This window comes from Orcinus orca, chromosome 2 (assembly GCF_937001465.1).
Source record: "Orcinus orca chromosome 2, mOrcOrc1.1, whole genome shotgun sequence".
NCBI lineage: Eukaryota > Metazoa > Chordata > Mammalia > Artiodactyla > Delphinidae > Orcinus > Orcinus orca.
Window position 1 is genome coordinate 186,286,602 of NC_064560.1, and position 14,522 is coordinate 186,301,123.

At 44.8% G+C, this 14,522-nt stretch overlaps 1 protein-coding gene across 2 annotated transcripts in view; it reads right to left on the reverse strand.

Moving 5' to 3' along the window:
• Nucleotides 1-14,522, reverse strand: part of KCNK10 (potassium two pore domain channel subfamily K member 10) — a 144,580-nt gene that overhangs the window by 31,577 nt on the left and 98,481 nt on the right. For both annotated transcript variants that reach the window (XM_004262311.3, XM_049705280.1), the window contains exon 4: nt 8,966-9,126. In XM_004262311.3, coding sequence (XP_004262359.1) covers nt 8,966-9,126 — 161 coding nt within the window. The remainder of the gene's footprint in view (nt 1-8,965; nt 9,127-14,522) is intronic.

The following is a 14,522-nucleotide window of genomic DNA, read 5'->3' on the forward strand; positions in this document are numbered from 1 at the left end:
AAGAGTAGCAGAACCAACTATCTTTGTATATATCATCAGAATCAAGTCCCCAGGCATGTTCCCTTATTGGTGAGAAATGATCTTATTCCCAGAGTATAAAATTTCTAAAGCCCTCTTCAAGGACCCATCTGAGAGAAGAGAATTCCGAGTGGGAACGGCACTGGCATTGAAGAACTGGACAGGACCATGGATGAAGACCCCAGAGCTTGTATGGAAGATTCAGCCAGGGGACCAGGGTCCACCCCTTGGGACCTGTGGGGCAATTGATCCCTTAAATCCCAGCAGAGTCATGGTTCTTACCTGGATGATTTTGCCCTCAAGGGGATATTTAGTCATGTCTGGAGATATTTTTGGCTGTCGTACCAGAAGCACTGATGACACTGGCATCCAGTGAATAGAGGCCAGGGAAGCTGCTAAACTTCCTACAATGCACAGGACAGGTCCCATGACAATTATCCAGCCCAAAATGTCCATAGAGCTGAGGCTGGGCAAGCCTGCATCAGAGGAAGGGAGAAACGAAGGACCATCATGGACAAACTGTGTCACGGCTGTGATTAAGAGATGCTGTGTAGACTGTTTTGTGGATGTCACTTATATAGTTTGTCCCAAGTGCACATCTGGGACAATGTTTTTGGGTTTTTTTTTTGTGGTACGCGGGCCTCTCACTGTTGTGGCCTCTCCCGTTGTGGAGCACAGGCTCCAGACGCGCAGGCTCAGCAGACATGGCTCATGGGCCCAGCCGCTCTGCGGCATGTGGGATCTTCTGGGACCAGGGCACGAACCCGTGTCCCCTGCATCAGCAGGTGGACTCTCAACCACTGCGCCACCAGGGAAGCCCCTGGGACAATATTAAATTAATTCATTTGTTCTGAACCTGGTTGAGAAAGCTGTAAAAATATTTGCCTTCTGTGCATTTAAAAACAGCTACCTTGGGCTTCCCTGGTGGCGCAGTGGTTGAGAGTCCGCCTGCCGATGCAGAGGACACGGATTCATGTCCTGGTCTGGGAGGCTCCCACATGCCGCGGAGCGGCTGGGCCCGTGAGCCATGGCCGCTGAGCCTGCGCGTCCGGAGCCTCTGCTCCGCAACGGGAGAGGCCACAACAGTGAGAGGCCCGCGTAATGCAAAAAAAAAAACAAAAAAAAAACAGCTACCTTGCACCCTCTTCTAGCCCATTAGGGGAAGTAAGAAAGCAGCGTTCACATTAAAAACCAGGGTCTTCTCTCTGATCAAAATAAACTCACAATATTCATGTAACATTAGTCCCACTGGGTTATTTCTCAGGCATGTTTAATATGGTACGCACTAGTGGGGCCATGTCATAGAGGCAGAAAGACACACGTACACACACATAAACACATGCAGACCCTTGGGCGCTCTCAGCCCACCATCTGGCCCTCCCCGGCCCCCCGCTATTTAGGCAAGATGCTGGTGTGCATAACTAGTACCCCAACGAACTTTTACACTAATACTAGGAATTGGAAATTGTAGTTGAACCCACAGAGCCGAGATTAATACCCAGTTTCAAAAACAAGGGCTTTTATCTTCTTGACATAATAATAATTTTGTTATCCCCGTTGCTGCTGGGGACTAGTTCAAAGACACGCTGTAAGAAACAAGTCTCCTGCCAAGGGTGTTCTTCAAAATCTTTCTTTGACTCAGGCCAGGCACATGGCAGAGGACTCCAGGAGTCCTAGGCTTTCTCCACCAGCCCCTTCCTGCAATCCAAAGTGATCAATTAGCCCACTAATGGAACATCATTACCAGACTGAGATTGTCATCACCCTGTTGTAAGCATTTGGTGGGTTCTAAAGTCCCCAGGTTATCACAGCACCGATAAGCCTAGGGTAACACGTTATTATTTGTCAGCTACACCCAGGCTCCTTTCGTTCCAAAGGCAAATACACATTTCTGCTGTATCCTTGGGAGCGAGGCCAAAGAAGAAAAAAAGTGTCCCTTGGTTTTAGAGATAATATCAGAAAGCCTGCTGATCAGCCAGATAAAAAAAGGCAGCTGCTTCCTACCAGAGGCCAAAGTCCAGCTCAGAGCAAGAAAATGGGATCCAGTCCAAAATCTGACCAGGTTTCCTACAGTATCCTATCAAGTGACAGTCAGTCCAGCCCAGCAAAAGAGCCAGCCCATAGCAGGGGAAGAAGAGGCTGCCCACTTCCAAAATCTGCTTTGGGGGCTTCCCTGGTGGCACAGTGGTTAAGAATCCACCTGCCAACACAGGGATATGGGTTCAAGCCCTGGTCCGGGAAGATCCCACATGCCGTGGAGCAACTAAGCGTGTGCGTCACAACTACTGAGCCTGCGTTCTAGAGCCCGCGAGCCACAACTACTGAACCCGTGTTTCACAACTACTGAAGCCCGTGTGCCTAGAGCCCATGCTCTGCAACAAGAGAAGCCACTGCAGTGAGAAGCCTGCGCACCACAATGAAGAGTAGCCCCTGCTCGCCGCAGCTAGAGAAAGCCCACGCATAGCAACAAAGGCCCAACAGAGCCAAAAATAAATAAATAAAATAAATTAATTAAAAAAAAATCTGCTTTGGAACCCAAGTAATCCCTGCTCAATCCCAAGTAATTATCCTTCCTTGCTAACTGCCCAGATTTCCTGCTGGAAACTTAGGAAGAATTATTTTTACTTTATGTTATATAAATAATTATAAATTATCCCAAGTCCAGGCTCACTCACTCAACTCACTGTGTGGTTTTAGGCAAGTCACAACAAATCAGGGGCTCCACTTTTGTTGGATGCTATATGAGTTTCACTGGAGATGTGTTCCCCAAAGAGTGATCCATGGGCCACCTGTATCTAAATTCTAGGGACGCTTGTCACCCTAGAGCGGAGCCAACAGGTAGTCCCAGGGAATCTGCACATGACGTTACTAGTACTCACCTATTTTCTCATCCCCGCCCCCCTTCCTGGAGATCAAACAATGCATTCCAGGCCCTCTTTGCAGTTGGATAGAGCAGTGTGACTTGTTCAGGCCAGTGGGTTGTGACTGGAGGCCAAAGCTCTGAAGAGCCATGCCATGCCTGACTCTCTTCCCCTAAAAAACCCTAAAGTCTGGAGAATTGCCCAGGCAGCAGCAGACCTGCGGGACGGGGGTGAGTAAGCTGGTGGTTTGTTAGGTATCGTATAAGTTAGCCTCTCGTCAGTCAAGGATCCCAAAGGCCACCGAATTTATCGATACGTAAGGGGGAGAGAAGGCGGCATCGCTGTGAGTGGTCCGTGTGGCTAGCAGTTGACTGACACCTGTGGCAGATGCTGTCATTTGCTTACCCCAACTCCTCCTTTGCTCCCAGAATTCTAACTTTGTTCATCACAGCCAGAGATGAAACATGACTCCTCTGTGCCTTGGGGTTCTGAAACTTCAGCAGGCATCAGAATCACCTGGAAAGCTTGGCAGACACAGATTGCTGGGCCCCAACTTCTCTAAGAATTTCCATGTCTAACAAGTTCCCAGAGGATGCTACTAATGCTGCTGGTGCAGGGACCACACGCTGAGAACCAATGGTCTAAGTCAATCCACCCCATTCTCCTTTGTCAATGACTCATCTTCCTAAGCTCCCTTGCAGGTAGGAATGGTCATGCGACCCACTTCCGGCCAATGAGACAGAAGAGGAAGTCTGCAGGGAAAATTTGGGGCAAGGCTTTTCTCCCATAAAAGGAGCCCTTTTTGTCTTACCTTAAATGTGGTTGAGTAATCAGAGAAAATCAAATACTATATGATATCATTTATATGTGGAATCTAAAAACTACAACAAACTAGTGAATATAACAAAAAAGAAGCAGACTCACAGATATAGAGAACAAATTAGTGGTTACCAGTGGGAAGAGGGGGGGGGAGGGGTGGGGGATTAAGAGGTACAAACTATCATGTATAAAATATATAAGCTACAAGGATATAATTGTACAATACAGGGAATATAGCCAATATTTTATCTTAACTATAAATGGAGTATAACCTTTAAAAATTGTGAATCACTGTATCGTACACTATATTGTAACCTACAGTATTGTATATCAACTATACCTCAATATAAATAAATAATTTTTTTAAATGTGGTTGAGTGAAAACATGCTATTTGGTCCTGAGGCAGCCATCTTGCAAACGAGGTGGTCACAAGCCTGAGGACGCAAAGCTAACGTGTCAAGGACAGCAGAGCAGAAAGAGAACAAACCCGGGTGTACGCATGTGATATTGTGATTGAGAACAAGAAATATGTATTTGGTCTTGGTCTTTCCTGGCACAGGGCTCCTAAAACCCTTGGAATTTCCTGGGATGAGAACCATAAAGGTTCTTTTGTTATGTTAATGATGTAGCTTTGGGATCTCCTAAAGATGGGGGTTGGTTACCAGGGAAACCAACCAGGAATAGAGGGCTGGAACTTTCAGTCCCCCCCCACCCCACCTCCAGCCCCCAATTTCCCAGGAGAGGAGAGGAGCTGGAAGTTGACTTGATCACCAATGGCCAACGATTGAATCAATCACGCCCGTGTGATGAAACCTCCATAAAAACTCAAAAAGGAGGAGATTCAGGGAGCGTCCACGTTGGTGAACAGGCCCCAAATGCCCTGGGGACAGAAGCTCCATGGTTTTTGGACCTCTCCCTGTGTATCTCTTCATCTCACTTTTGATTCATATCTTTAAATATCCTTTGTGATAAACCAGTAATCTAGTGAATAAGCTGGTTTCCTGAGGTCTGTAAGCCACGCTAACAAATTAATTGAACCCAAGGAAGGAAGATGCTGTGGGAACCTCTGATTTTTAGCCATTCATCAGAAGCATGGGTAACAAGCTGAACTTGCAATTGGCATCTAAAGGGGAGGGCAGGCTTGTAGGACTGAGCCCTTAACCTGTGGGATCTGATGCTAATTCCAGACAGATAGTGTCAGAATTGAGTTGAACTGTAGGACACCCAGCTGGTGCCAGAGAATTACTTGGTGGTGTGTGGAAAAATCCACACATTGGAATTGGCACCAGAATCCTTAACTTGTCACTGGGAAACTGATGCACCAAACCTGAAACAATCTTCCTATAGCCTTCTTGCTATGCGAGATAAGTAAGTGTCAAATTCTTCATCCACTGTAAATCGACGTTGGGGGCAATGTCCATTTTCACGTTCCATGTAGAAGGACTCCAGCTAGAGTAACACTCCCTATCTCTACCCCCGCTGCTGAGCCAGACAGTGGCTCACCCAGTGGACTCAGCAGAAGGGACTGAGCTCCCTCGGCTCAGCCTCTTTCATCTCTTGTTTGAAACCATCTGCTGCGGAGAGCTGCACTGTTTTGCTCTCTGTGATGTAGTAAGGTCAGTGGAGCAGACCCTGCCCTCACTGAGGAGGCCTGTGCTACCAACGACCAAGATGGAGTGGGAGGCAGATTTTCTAAAATGACCAGAGAAGATGCCCCACCCTAATCCCCAGAACCTGTGATATGATGAGCGATTACTCCCATGACTCTGTTATGTTATAGGGCACAGTTCACGTAAAGATAGGGAGATTGTCCACGTGGGTCTGATCTAATCACATGAGCCCTTAAAAGCATAGTGCTTTCTCCAGATGACGGGAGAGCGCAGAGGGGAAGTCATAGAGATAGAAGAAGGGCTCCATGCTGGTTTTGAAGATGGAGGCCAAGGAATGCAGGCAACCTCAAAGGTAAGAATGGCCCCCACCTGACAACCAGCAAGGAAACAGGACTCTCAGTCCTACAGCCACAGGGAACTATTCTTTGCCAAGACCTGAATGAGTGTGGAAGCAGATTCTTCCCCAGATCCAGAGCCCAGCCAAGCCTGCCCAGACGTCTCACCTACACAGCTATGACATAATAAACGAGTGTTGCTTTAAGCATCTACATTTGTACTAATTTGTTACACAGCAATAGAAAACTAATACTGCAGGAGAATTCTTCTAATTCAGGGTGAAAATGGTTAGTAAGTCCTTTTGGCATCAAAGCTAAAGCTACATTCTCTGATGAGCTTATCAGCAATAAAGCTGACCTTTTAATCTCCATCTGACTCCTGTGTCTATTTCTCAATTAGTTCTGAACTCCAGAGGGGAAAAAAGAGTTTTCATTTATTCACCCCATAAAAACCCCAACAGTCGGGTATTCAGGAATGCTTTTGGCATTTCTATATAATACAATAAGTCTCCACAATTCTTTAAAATGAGGCTCAGACCTGGAATGGTATAGAAGAAACCAAATCATATCACCTCAGAATATAGGCACCTAGATTTCATATTCTATCTTTACTCCACTAAAAATCCTCTCCTTCCTAGAGCTGAGAGAAAACACACCAGATGAATGGAAAGCCTTAATCAGTGAGCAGGTAAATAAATAAATAAACCTTCCTCGTGGGAACTAAAACTTCACAACCCCAAGCTTTGTTGGTTTGTACAATTTTCAGTTCTCAAATAATCACCTAAGGGTAACGGGCCTTTTAGATGTAGTTTAAATGAAAAGCAAAAAGCTTTGAGATTTTCCACCAAAACTGCATGCAGCAAGCAAACTGCTGCAGAATCAGTTGTTTGTAGTTTCCGGAAGTGCACCCGTGTTCCTCCTGGAACTCAGACACCCCTTCCACAGCCCCCTCCAAATGTTGTGCAAACGCTTACAACGTGTGCGGCCAACTCGGTAATATACCGCCGCTCCTTCCCAAAAGTCTCCCAGTCTTTGATGGCACTGCAAGGACCTGAGTGGGCCATCAGCATAGAAATGAAACATGAGGGGCTTCCCTGGTGGTCCAGTGGTAAAGAATCCGCCTTGCAATGCAGGGGACACCCGTTCGATCCCTGGTCGGGGAACTAAGATCCCACATGCCACGGGGCAACTAAGCCCATGCGCCACAACTAGAGAGCCCTCGTGCCGCAAACTACAGAGCGCACGTGCTCTTGGAACCCACAGCACAACTAGAGAGAAGCCCGCACGCCACAAGGAAGAGCCCACACACTGCAACGGAAGAGCCCGCACACTGCAACAGAAGATCCCGCGTGCCTCAACTAAGACCTGACGCAGCCAAAAATAAATAAAATAAATAAATAATAAATCTTAAAAAAAAAAAAATGAAACGAGATTTTGAAGGCTCTGTGCCAGAGTCCTGTGAATGATCCATTTGAGAGGCATCTTTAAGGGGAAGAACAGTTCTCTGTACTTGCAGTCCAAAATTCGTATGGGAACTAAGTCCCCAGTTTCGGTAGCAGATGTCATTAAATGACTGCAACCTCTTCCCTCATTTAGAATACAGTAACCAAATTTTATTTTTGCTAAAGGGGGATTTCAAAAGCCTGTAGTCCGATCCTTTCTTTCTACAAATAAACTCAGATCTAGAGAAGCTATATAAAAATAGAAATTCCAGATCAGTCATTTCTCCATTTGACTCCTGTTCTTCTGAGTGTTTAATCCGCCAGATTCATTTTTCTCTAAATCAGAAGCCAAGAGGCCACGGCTAAAAGGGTACCTCTGAGAAGTTCAAAACTGCTCTTGGAAACAAGGTTGCCACATCTGGTTTAGGGAGATGAGCATCTGAGAAGCACAGAAGCTGAGCACTGATGGTTTCCATGGTGACCAAGGGGCCCAGGTGCATGTTCTAATGAGGCCAGCCAGCATTTTGGGGTAAAGACTGTAGAACATTCCAGGAAAACCCCCATGTCACCGAGCGACTCATGAAATTTGAATGGGTGGCTAGCCTGCCAACAAGTGCTTCTTTCAGGAGACAGACACACAGCAACACTGAACTCTGTGTCTGGCCCTGTACCAAGCTCTTTTCCATACATTATTTCATTTAATCATCACCCAGACCTTAAATTCAAATTCCATCCCATTTTGCTGATGAGTAAACTGAGGCAGCTTACCCAAGATCACTGAGCTTATAGAAGACGGCTCTAAGCCAGCTCTAGTGCCTTATTCCTCCACTCAACTCTACCAGAATTTCTGAAACTGGTAGCTCTCGAGGGGAGAGCTACCTTGCATTCTTCTAAAGAGAAGTTTATGTCATGATTTCTTGTCTCAGAGGGGAAAACAAGCGCAGCCTTAGAACTTACCACTCATCTATCTTTGCCCATCATTGCCAGATTCTGAAAAACATCTCAAATTATCATTTTCAAATATGAAGTCATCGTAAGAAATAATTCCCTGAAGAAGGTTCGAAAGACTTGAGAATTATGTCAAAACTGAGAAAGAGAGCAGAAATGACCTAACACCTAAGTAAAACTAATGTTCTGTTAAACTATGTGAACAGGCGTGAGCTAAAGGGCTTTGGAAACCCCAGTCCAATCACCTCTACTCCACATGCCTGTCACTGATGCCAGGAATGCCATCTGTAGAAAATAAATTCCTTGAGTTGAGATTTTTGTCCCTTGTTTAAAGGTGAGTATTCTCAAGAGGAAAAACCTAATTAAGGTAATAGCAATCATCAACACCTTAGTATGAATTAGTATGTTAGTGTACTACTGCTGATGGAGCGCTCAGCAGTGGGAGGAGGGGGGGGCCATGAAGAGACAGACACATAGCACAGAGCAATGTCTAGAAAATGCAGGCTTCTGGAAGAGGTCTTAGAAGCCAGGACCAGCCTGAAGATGCTGTGCTTGGAAATAAAGTGAAGGAGCTCCAATAACAAAATGGATGGATTTATAATTCTCTACTTTATTGCCAACACACTAAGGAACCCATCTTCCACCTTTCGTAAGAAATTGCGTATGCCTCACCTCTTCAGAAAATCTGTATTGGCAAATCTATACTTAACCCTCTTGTGTTGTGATTCCAGGAAGACCAACAAGAGACAAGAGTTTAGGCACAGTACCTGTGACTACCATGGGCCAAAAATAAAAATACGACCGTAACATTGAACTATTCCATTAAAAGTGATAATGATACAAGAACACCCTGGTAATTCCTTCTGGATCCTGTCAGGCTAAAGCCAACTGGATCACAGAGGTTAGGGTTTAAATAGATGGCAGTACTCACTCGAAAGACCTTCTCCACTCTTGCAATGCTCTTCCCAAAAATGGTTCCAAGTTGATCTCCAATTCCAGCCAATAAGAAACCAAAAAGTGGAATTCCAAAGATGGCATATAAAATGCAAAAGATTTTGCCTCCTTCAGTGCTTGGAGCAATATTCCCATACCCTGGTGAGAAATATTAAAAAGAGAGAGGGAGAATGGTGAGGCGCCAGAGAAATTACAGCACTGAATGAAAGAATCCGGACTTCTTAAAGGGTTTCTCCATTCCCCCCCACCCCTCCACTTCATGAGTTTTAGGAGCAGAACTTCATTTCCAAGGCCCTATAAAATTCAGAACATTGTTCCATTGCTTCTCTTCCTTCTCTCCCTGTAAATACTTTCAAAAGGACCCAGGTTTCCAGGATCTTATTGTGTTTCATTAGATGACATTTTAGGAAATCTATGGTCACCCAGAATTGCATTTCTGACGGAAATGGTACAACCCATTTCAGAAACATCACATATCTAGGATGTGTCTGGTTTAGGGACGTTGAACACCTGAGAAGCGTTCAGCATTGCCTTTTTTAGATTTAAAAACAGCTTCTCCCTTACAGCCTCATCCCATGGCCATCCCCTCCACCTGACAGGCTGTGGGTGTCTCCAGCATTTGCCTTCTTAGGGTGATGGGTGCTCCACATTAAGGAGGATGTGTGGTCTAGTACAAATTCAGGGTAGTACAGCCCTACCCTGGGAAAACAGTAAAGAGTGGAGGAGGGAAGACTTTGTGCTCTTACTCACGCCGACAGTGATGGTTAGCTCTGCCCGGATCTCTTTTTCTCTTTCCTGGGAACTCCATATCAACTCAGCCCTGCCTCTCCTCCCACCAACTTCCTTTTTTTTTTTCTTTTTTTTTAACATCTTTATTGGAGTATAATTGCTTTACAATGGTGTGTTAGTTTCTGCTTTATAACAAAGTGAATCAGTTATACATATACATATATCCCCATATCTCCTCCCTCTTGTGTCTCCCTCCCACCCTCCCTATCCCACCCCTCTAGGTGGTCACAAAGCACTGAGCTGATCTCCCTGTGCTATGCGGCTGCTTCCCACTAGCTATCTGTTTTAGGTTTGGTAGTGTATATATGTCCATGCCACTCTCTCACTTTGTCACAGCTTACCTTTCCCCCTCCCTATATCCTCAAGTCCATTCTGTAGTAGGTCTGCGTCTTTATTCCCATCTTGCCCCTAGGTTCTTCATGACCATTTTTTTTTTTTTTTTAGATTCCATATATATGTGTTAGCATAGGGTATTTGTTTTTCTCTTTCTTCTTGCACCCAGGATTATCAGGTGCTAAATAAATGTTTGTTGGTGGAATGGATGTTTAAATACAAAAGAATCCTTTTATAGCCAGGTCTATTCATATCTTATGTCAAATAGTGCTTTGAAAACACCAACACCTGCGTTCTCAAGAGTTCTGCAATTACGTAAGTAACTCAAGTCTAGGGAGTATTTGGCTTACTCTGTATGACAGACTCTAGGTCCATCCACCTCACTACAAATAACTCAATTTCTTTTCCTTTTATGGCTGAGTAATATTCCATTGTATATATGTGCCACACCTTCTTTATCCATTCATCTGTCTATGGACACTTAGGTTGCTTCCATATCCTGGCTATTGTAAATAGAGCTGCAATGAACAGTTTGGTACATGACTCTTTTTGAATTATGGTTTTCTCAGGGTATATGCCCAGTAGTGCGATTGCTGGGTCGTATGGTAGTTCTCTTTTTAGTTTTTTAAGGAACCTCCATACTGTTCTCCACAGTGGCTGTATCAATTTACATTCCCACCAACAGTGCGAGAGGGTTCCCTTTCCTCCACACCCTCTCCAGCATTTACTGTTGGTAGATTTTTTGACGATGGCCATGCTGACCAGGGCGGATGATATCCCACCCACTTCTTGCACCCAGGATTATCAGGTGCTAAATAAATGTTTGTTGGTGGAATGGATGTTTAAATACAAAAGAATCCTTTTATAGCCAGGTCTATTCATATCTTATGTCAAATAGTGCTTTGAAAACACCAACACCTGCGTTCTCAAGAGTTCTGCAATTACGTAAGTAACTCAAGTCTAGGGAGTATTTGGCTTACTCTGTATGACGGGACTGAAGAAAGTGGTGCTGGAAGAAAAAGGCTTATAGCATTAGCACAAATTACACAGAGATGAGACTCTAAATTACTTGTTACTCACTTTCATGCCAATGAATCTTGCAACATTATGCTAACTAGTGTCTAGATAGTCACCTAACTATTCTCCCATGTAGGGCAACTCCTGTGGAGCCTATTTCTAAATCCATGCAAGAAGTGAGTTATTGGGCTCATGGCTTACTGGCATGTGGGGGATGCAACAGAGTAAAGATAATGTTGATGGTTGGTCCATCATTCATGCTCTTACAGGCCTGGAGAACTCACTGTTGCTTTCTGCCTTTAGGTGATGAGTCACCTGGTTATTTTCCCTTTCAATTTTCCAGTCACAATCATTCAAATGTCTTATCACAAATCATCTAAATTATAGCTTCTATTTCTTAAATGACTGTTCAGGCAAGCCTTCCTAATCTTGCATTTCTTTTACTCACCATGATTTTTGATTTAATTGTGCAAAAAAACACACAAAAAACCAAAGGCTCTCAGAACTTTTTTCAAGTGTTTTCAGGAACTTGGACAAAATCATTTTATAAGCATTTCCCTCTAGAATAATCCAATTTACATTAAGATAGCCCTATTAAAAAAGGAATAAATGTGCCTATATAGCTCCACTTTATGCAGAGTTATGGTGACTCTTGGAAATATTCTGGTAATTTGTGGAAACATTTATCACTCTTGCCTGACTGTTTCATAATTGCCTGATTACTGTCAAGGAATATAGGTTTTCCTTTAGTCTGAATATCTCAGAAAGAAGCACATTGCAGACACAGGCAGACAAACTGAGGCTTTACACCTGCTTAATAGGCCTCTTATTAGCCCTAACAGGGGCTGCACCCCTTCCTCCAGCTTTTAGAGAGGATCTGTCCCACCACTTGGGTAAGGACTGTGCTCAGGGGACATTCCAGTGTCATCTTAGGAGCATGAGAGAAAAGTGGGAAGATGAGGCTCAAATCCGATACCACCTCCTTCTACCTGGTTGGCCTTAGGCTCGCTTCACCTCCCCAATCCTAGTATTAGAGGGGTTCAAGGACAATGTGGGGAAAATCAGTGAACTGTAAAGTGCTATACCAATGCCAAGGGTTAGTAGTAGTCTTACAATCAGCTCCTTACTTGTTCAGTATTTCGCAGACTAGACACTAAAATAAAATTAGAGCAAAGTTCTTGGGCACTAGTGAAGTAATATTCAAATTGTAACAGGGAAGAGCAAATCTGACTACATGTTGGATCTGTTTCTTTTACTTTAACCTTTGCTTCCTGTTGCTTTTGTTCACTAAAAGAATAGTGTCTGTACACAATGGCCTGCCTCAGGGAACCCTGCCCCTCTGCCTGAATGTTAAACCCAAGTGCCTTTGTTCAGGGAAACATCCAGACCCTGTCCACCTATGGATGGCTGCAAGAAAGAAGAAATTAAAACATCCCCACCCTAAGGCTGGCCATTTCAGGGAACATTTGCAAGGCTATACTGGCATCCAAACCCCGATAAGATGGTTTATTGGAGACACTAGTCTGCCATAAGATGGTTTATTGGAGACACTAGTCTGCCATCTTCTCGGTCTGCCTTTCTGAACAAAGTCAAAGTCATTATTCCTTGCCTCAACACCTCATCTCTGATTTATTGGCCTGTCGTGCGGCAAGCGGAGCAAGCTTGGACTTGGTAACAAAATCAGTCTTTAAATATATTTCAGGCCATCACCTCACATCGGACATAAAATAATTGCTGTTCTTGAGTAATGCTGTATTGTGTGTGTGTGTGTGTGTGTGTGTGTGTGTGTGTATCTGTGTCCCCTGCCTCTGATGAACTATATGGAAAGACGGTTCTCCAGTTTGACCCTCAACCCTGTTACTCTGAGAAATTTCCAGAAGCTACATTTTAGAGCTTTGCTCTAAACAGGAGGCAACAAGAGGGCCACATTCCTGGATTTTTGCCTCTATTTGTACTGGGCCTGCTAGACTTCCCTGCCCATCCTTCCAGAAGGCTTGATAGAACTTTGAAGTAAGGTATAACAGTGTCTCTAGAACTCGAGACTGCGGGGATTCCTGTTCTGATTCTTCCACTTACGAACTCTCAGATCTTGGGCAATTTACCTTTCTGCCTTGCTTTCCGTGACTGAATGATGGAGCTATTAATAGCACCTACCTTATAGCTTAAAGAGTTACATGTGAAGCATGAGTAACCTGTGGAGATTAAATACATGTGAAGCATGATGCAAAGAATAAGCCCTCAGTAAGGATCCACAGTTATCATCTTGCCCCAGGTTTTCTGTGGGAAGGAATCGTTTCTAAGCTCTGTGTCTCCAGGAAAACTAAGCCCCAGGAGTAAACAGGGTTGGTTCCTATTTTCCCTCCGGAAACTCCATTGTTCTCCTATAGCACCAGGACAAAAGACAAAATGCCTGTGCCCCAGGCTGGGCTGACTCAATGGCTTGGGTGGGCCCACAGCTGGATTTGGGGTGTGGGTATCGATGGGGCAGCAAAGGCTGGGAAGTGAGAGGCAGATGGTCAGGAAGAACTAGCCCAGGACATTAGAACTGGATTGAAAATAAAGCAGAAGAAGTTCCAGGAGCTCCTCCACCAACTGGCTTCTGGTGACTTTTGGCAGGAGATGACCAGCCCAGAGAGAACATTCTGTTGTGAACGAGAAGGACCAAGGTAGTGCTTAGCTCTGGTCACCCCTGGCTAGAAAACAGCCCAAGCCCTTTCCAAAGACAAAGCTGGTGTTTCAAGAGGACTCAGGCCTGAGTGGTGCACATGAAACGCTTCCATTTGCTGTTTACATGCCAAAGTCAAATCTTGGGCAAACCATGTGCTACTCAGCTCTGGTATTTGGTTTAGAGTACATGTTCTCAAAGCCTACTGTCTGTGCATTTATGGGCGTGTGGCCTGGGCAGTCACACGGAGCCCCATACTCAGAAGGGCCCCACGCTTGGTTTAATGCTCTGCCCTTGCCATTTTGTCCCTCTTAATCTTTTTATTTTAGCAAAAGACTGAATTTTCATTTTGCACTGGGCCTTGTGCCTTAGGTAGCTGGTCCTGGTGAGTAAAGCTAGACTCCATGGCTTACCGACCTTGAGATACTGAACAAGCTACTTGACATCCCTGGGTCTCAGTCTTCTCATTAGTAAAATAAGGCAAATAAGAGTACCTACTTCATGCAGTTAACGTGAAACTAAGTGAGATAACGTATGTGGAGCACAGTTCCTGGCACCTAGTAAGCACCCAGTAAGTGTTAGCCGCCGTGACAGCTATTCCCAAAGCCATGGGCTAAACGTCCAATCCAAGTGCGAGTCAAGTAGAAATAGCTGCCTCGGTACCTTGGCCAGTACAGCTCTTAACTGAGGCCACCAGGCAAGGAACACAGTTACTGACTACCATCTGGGA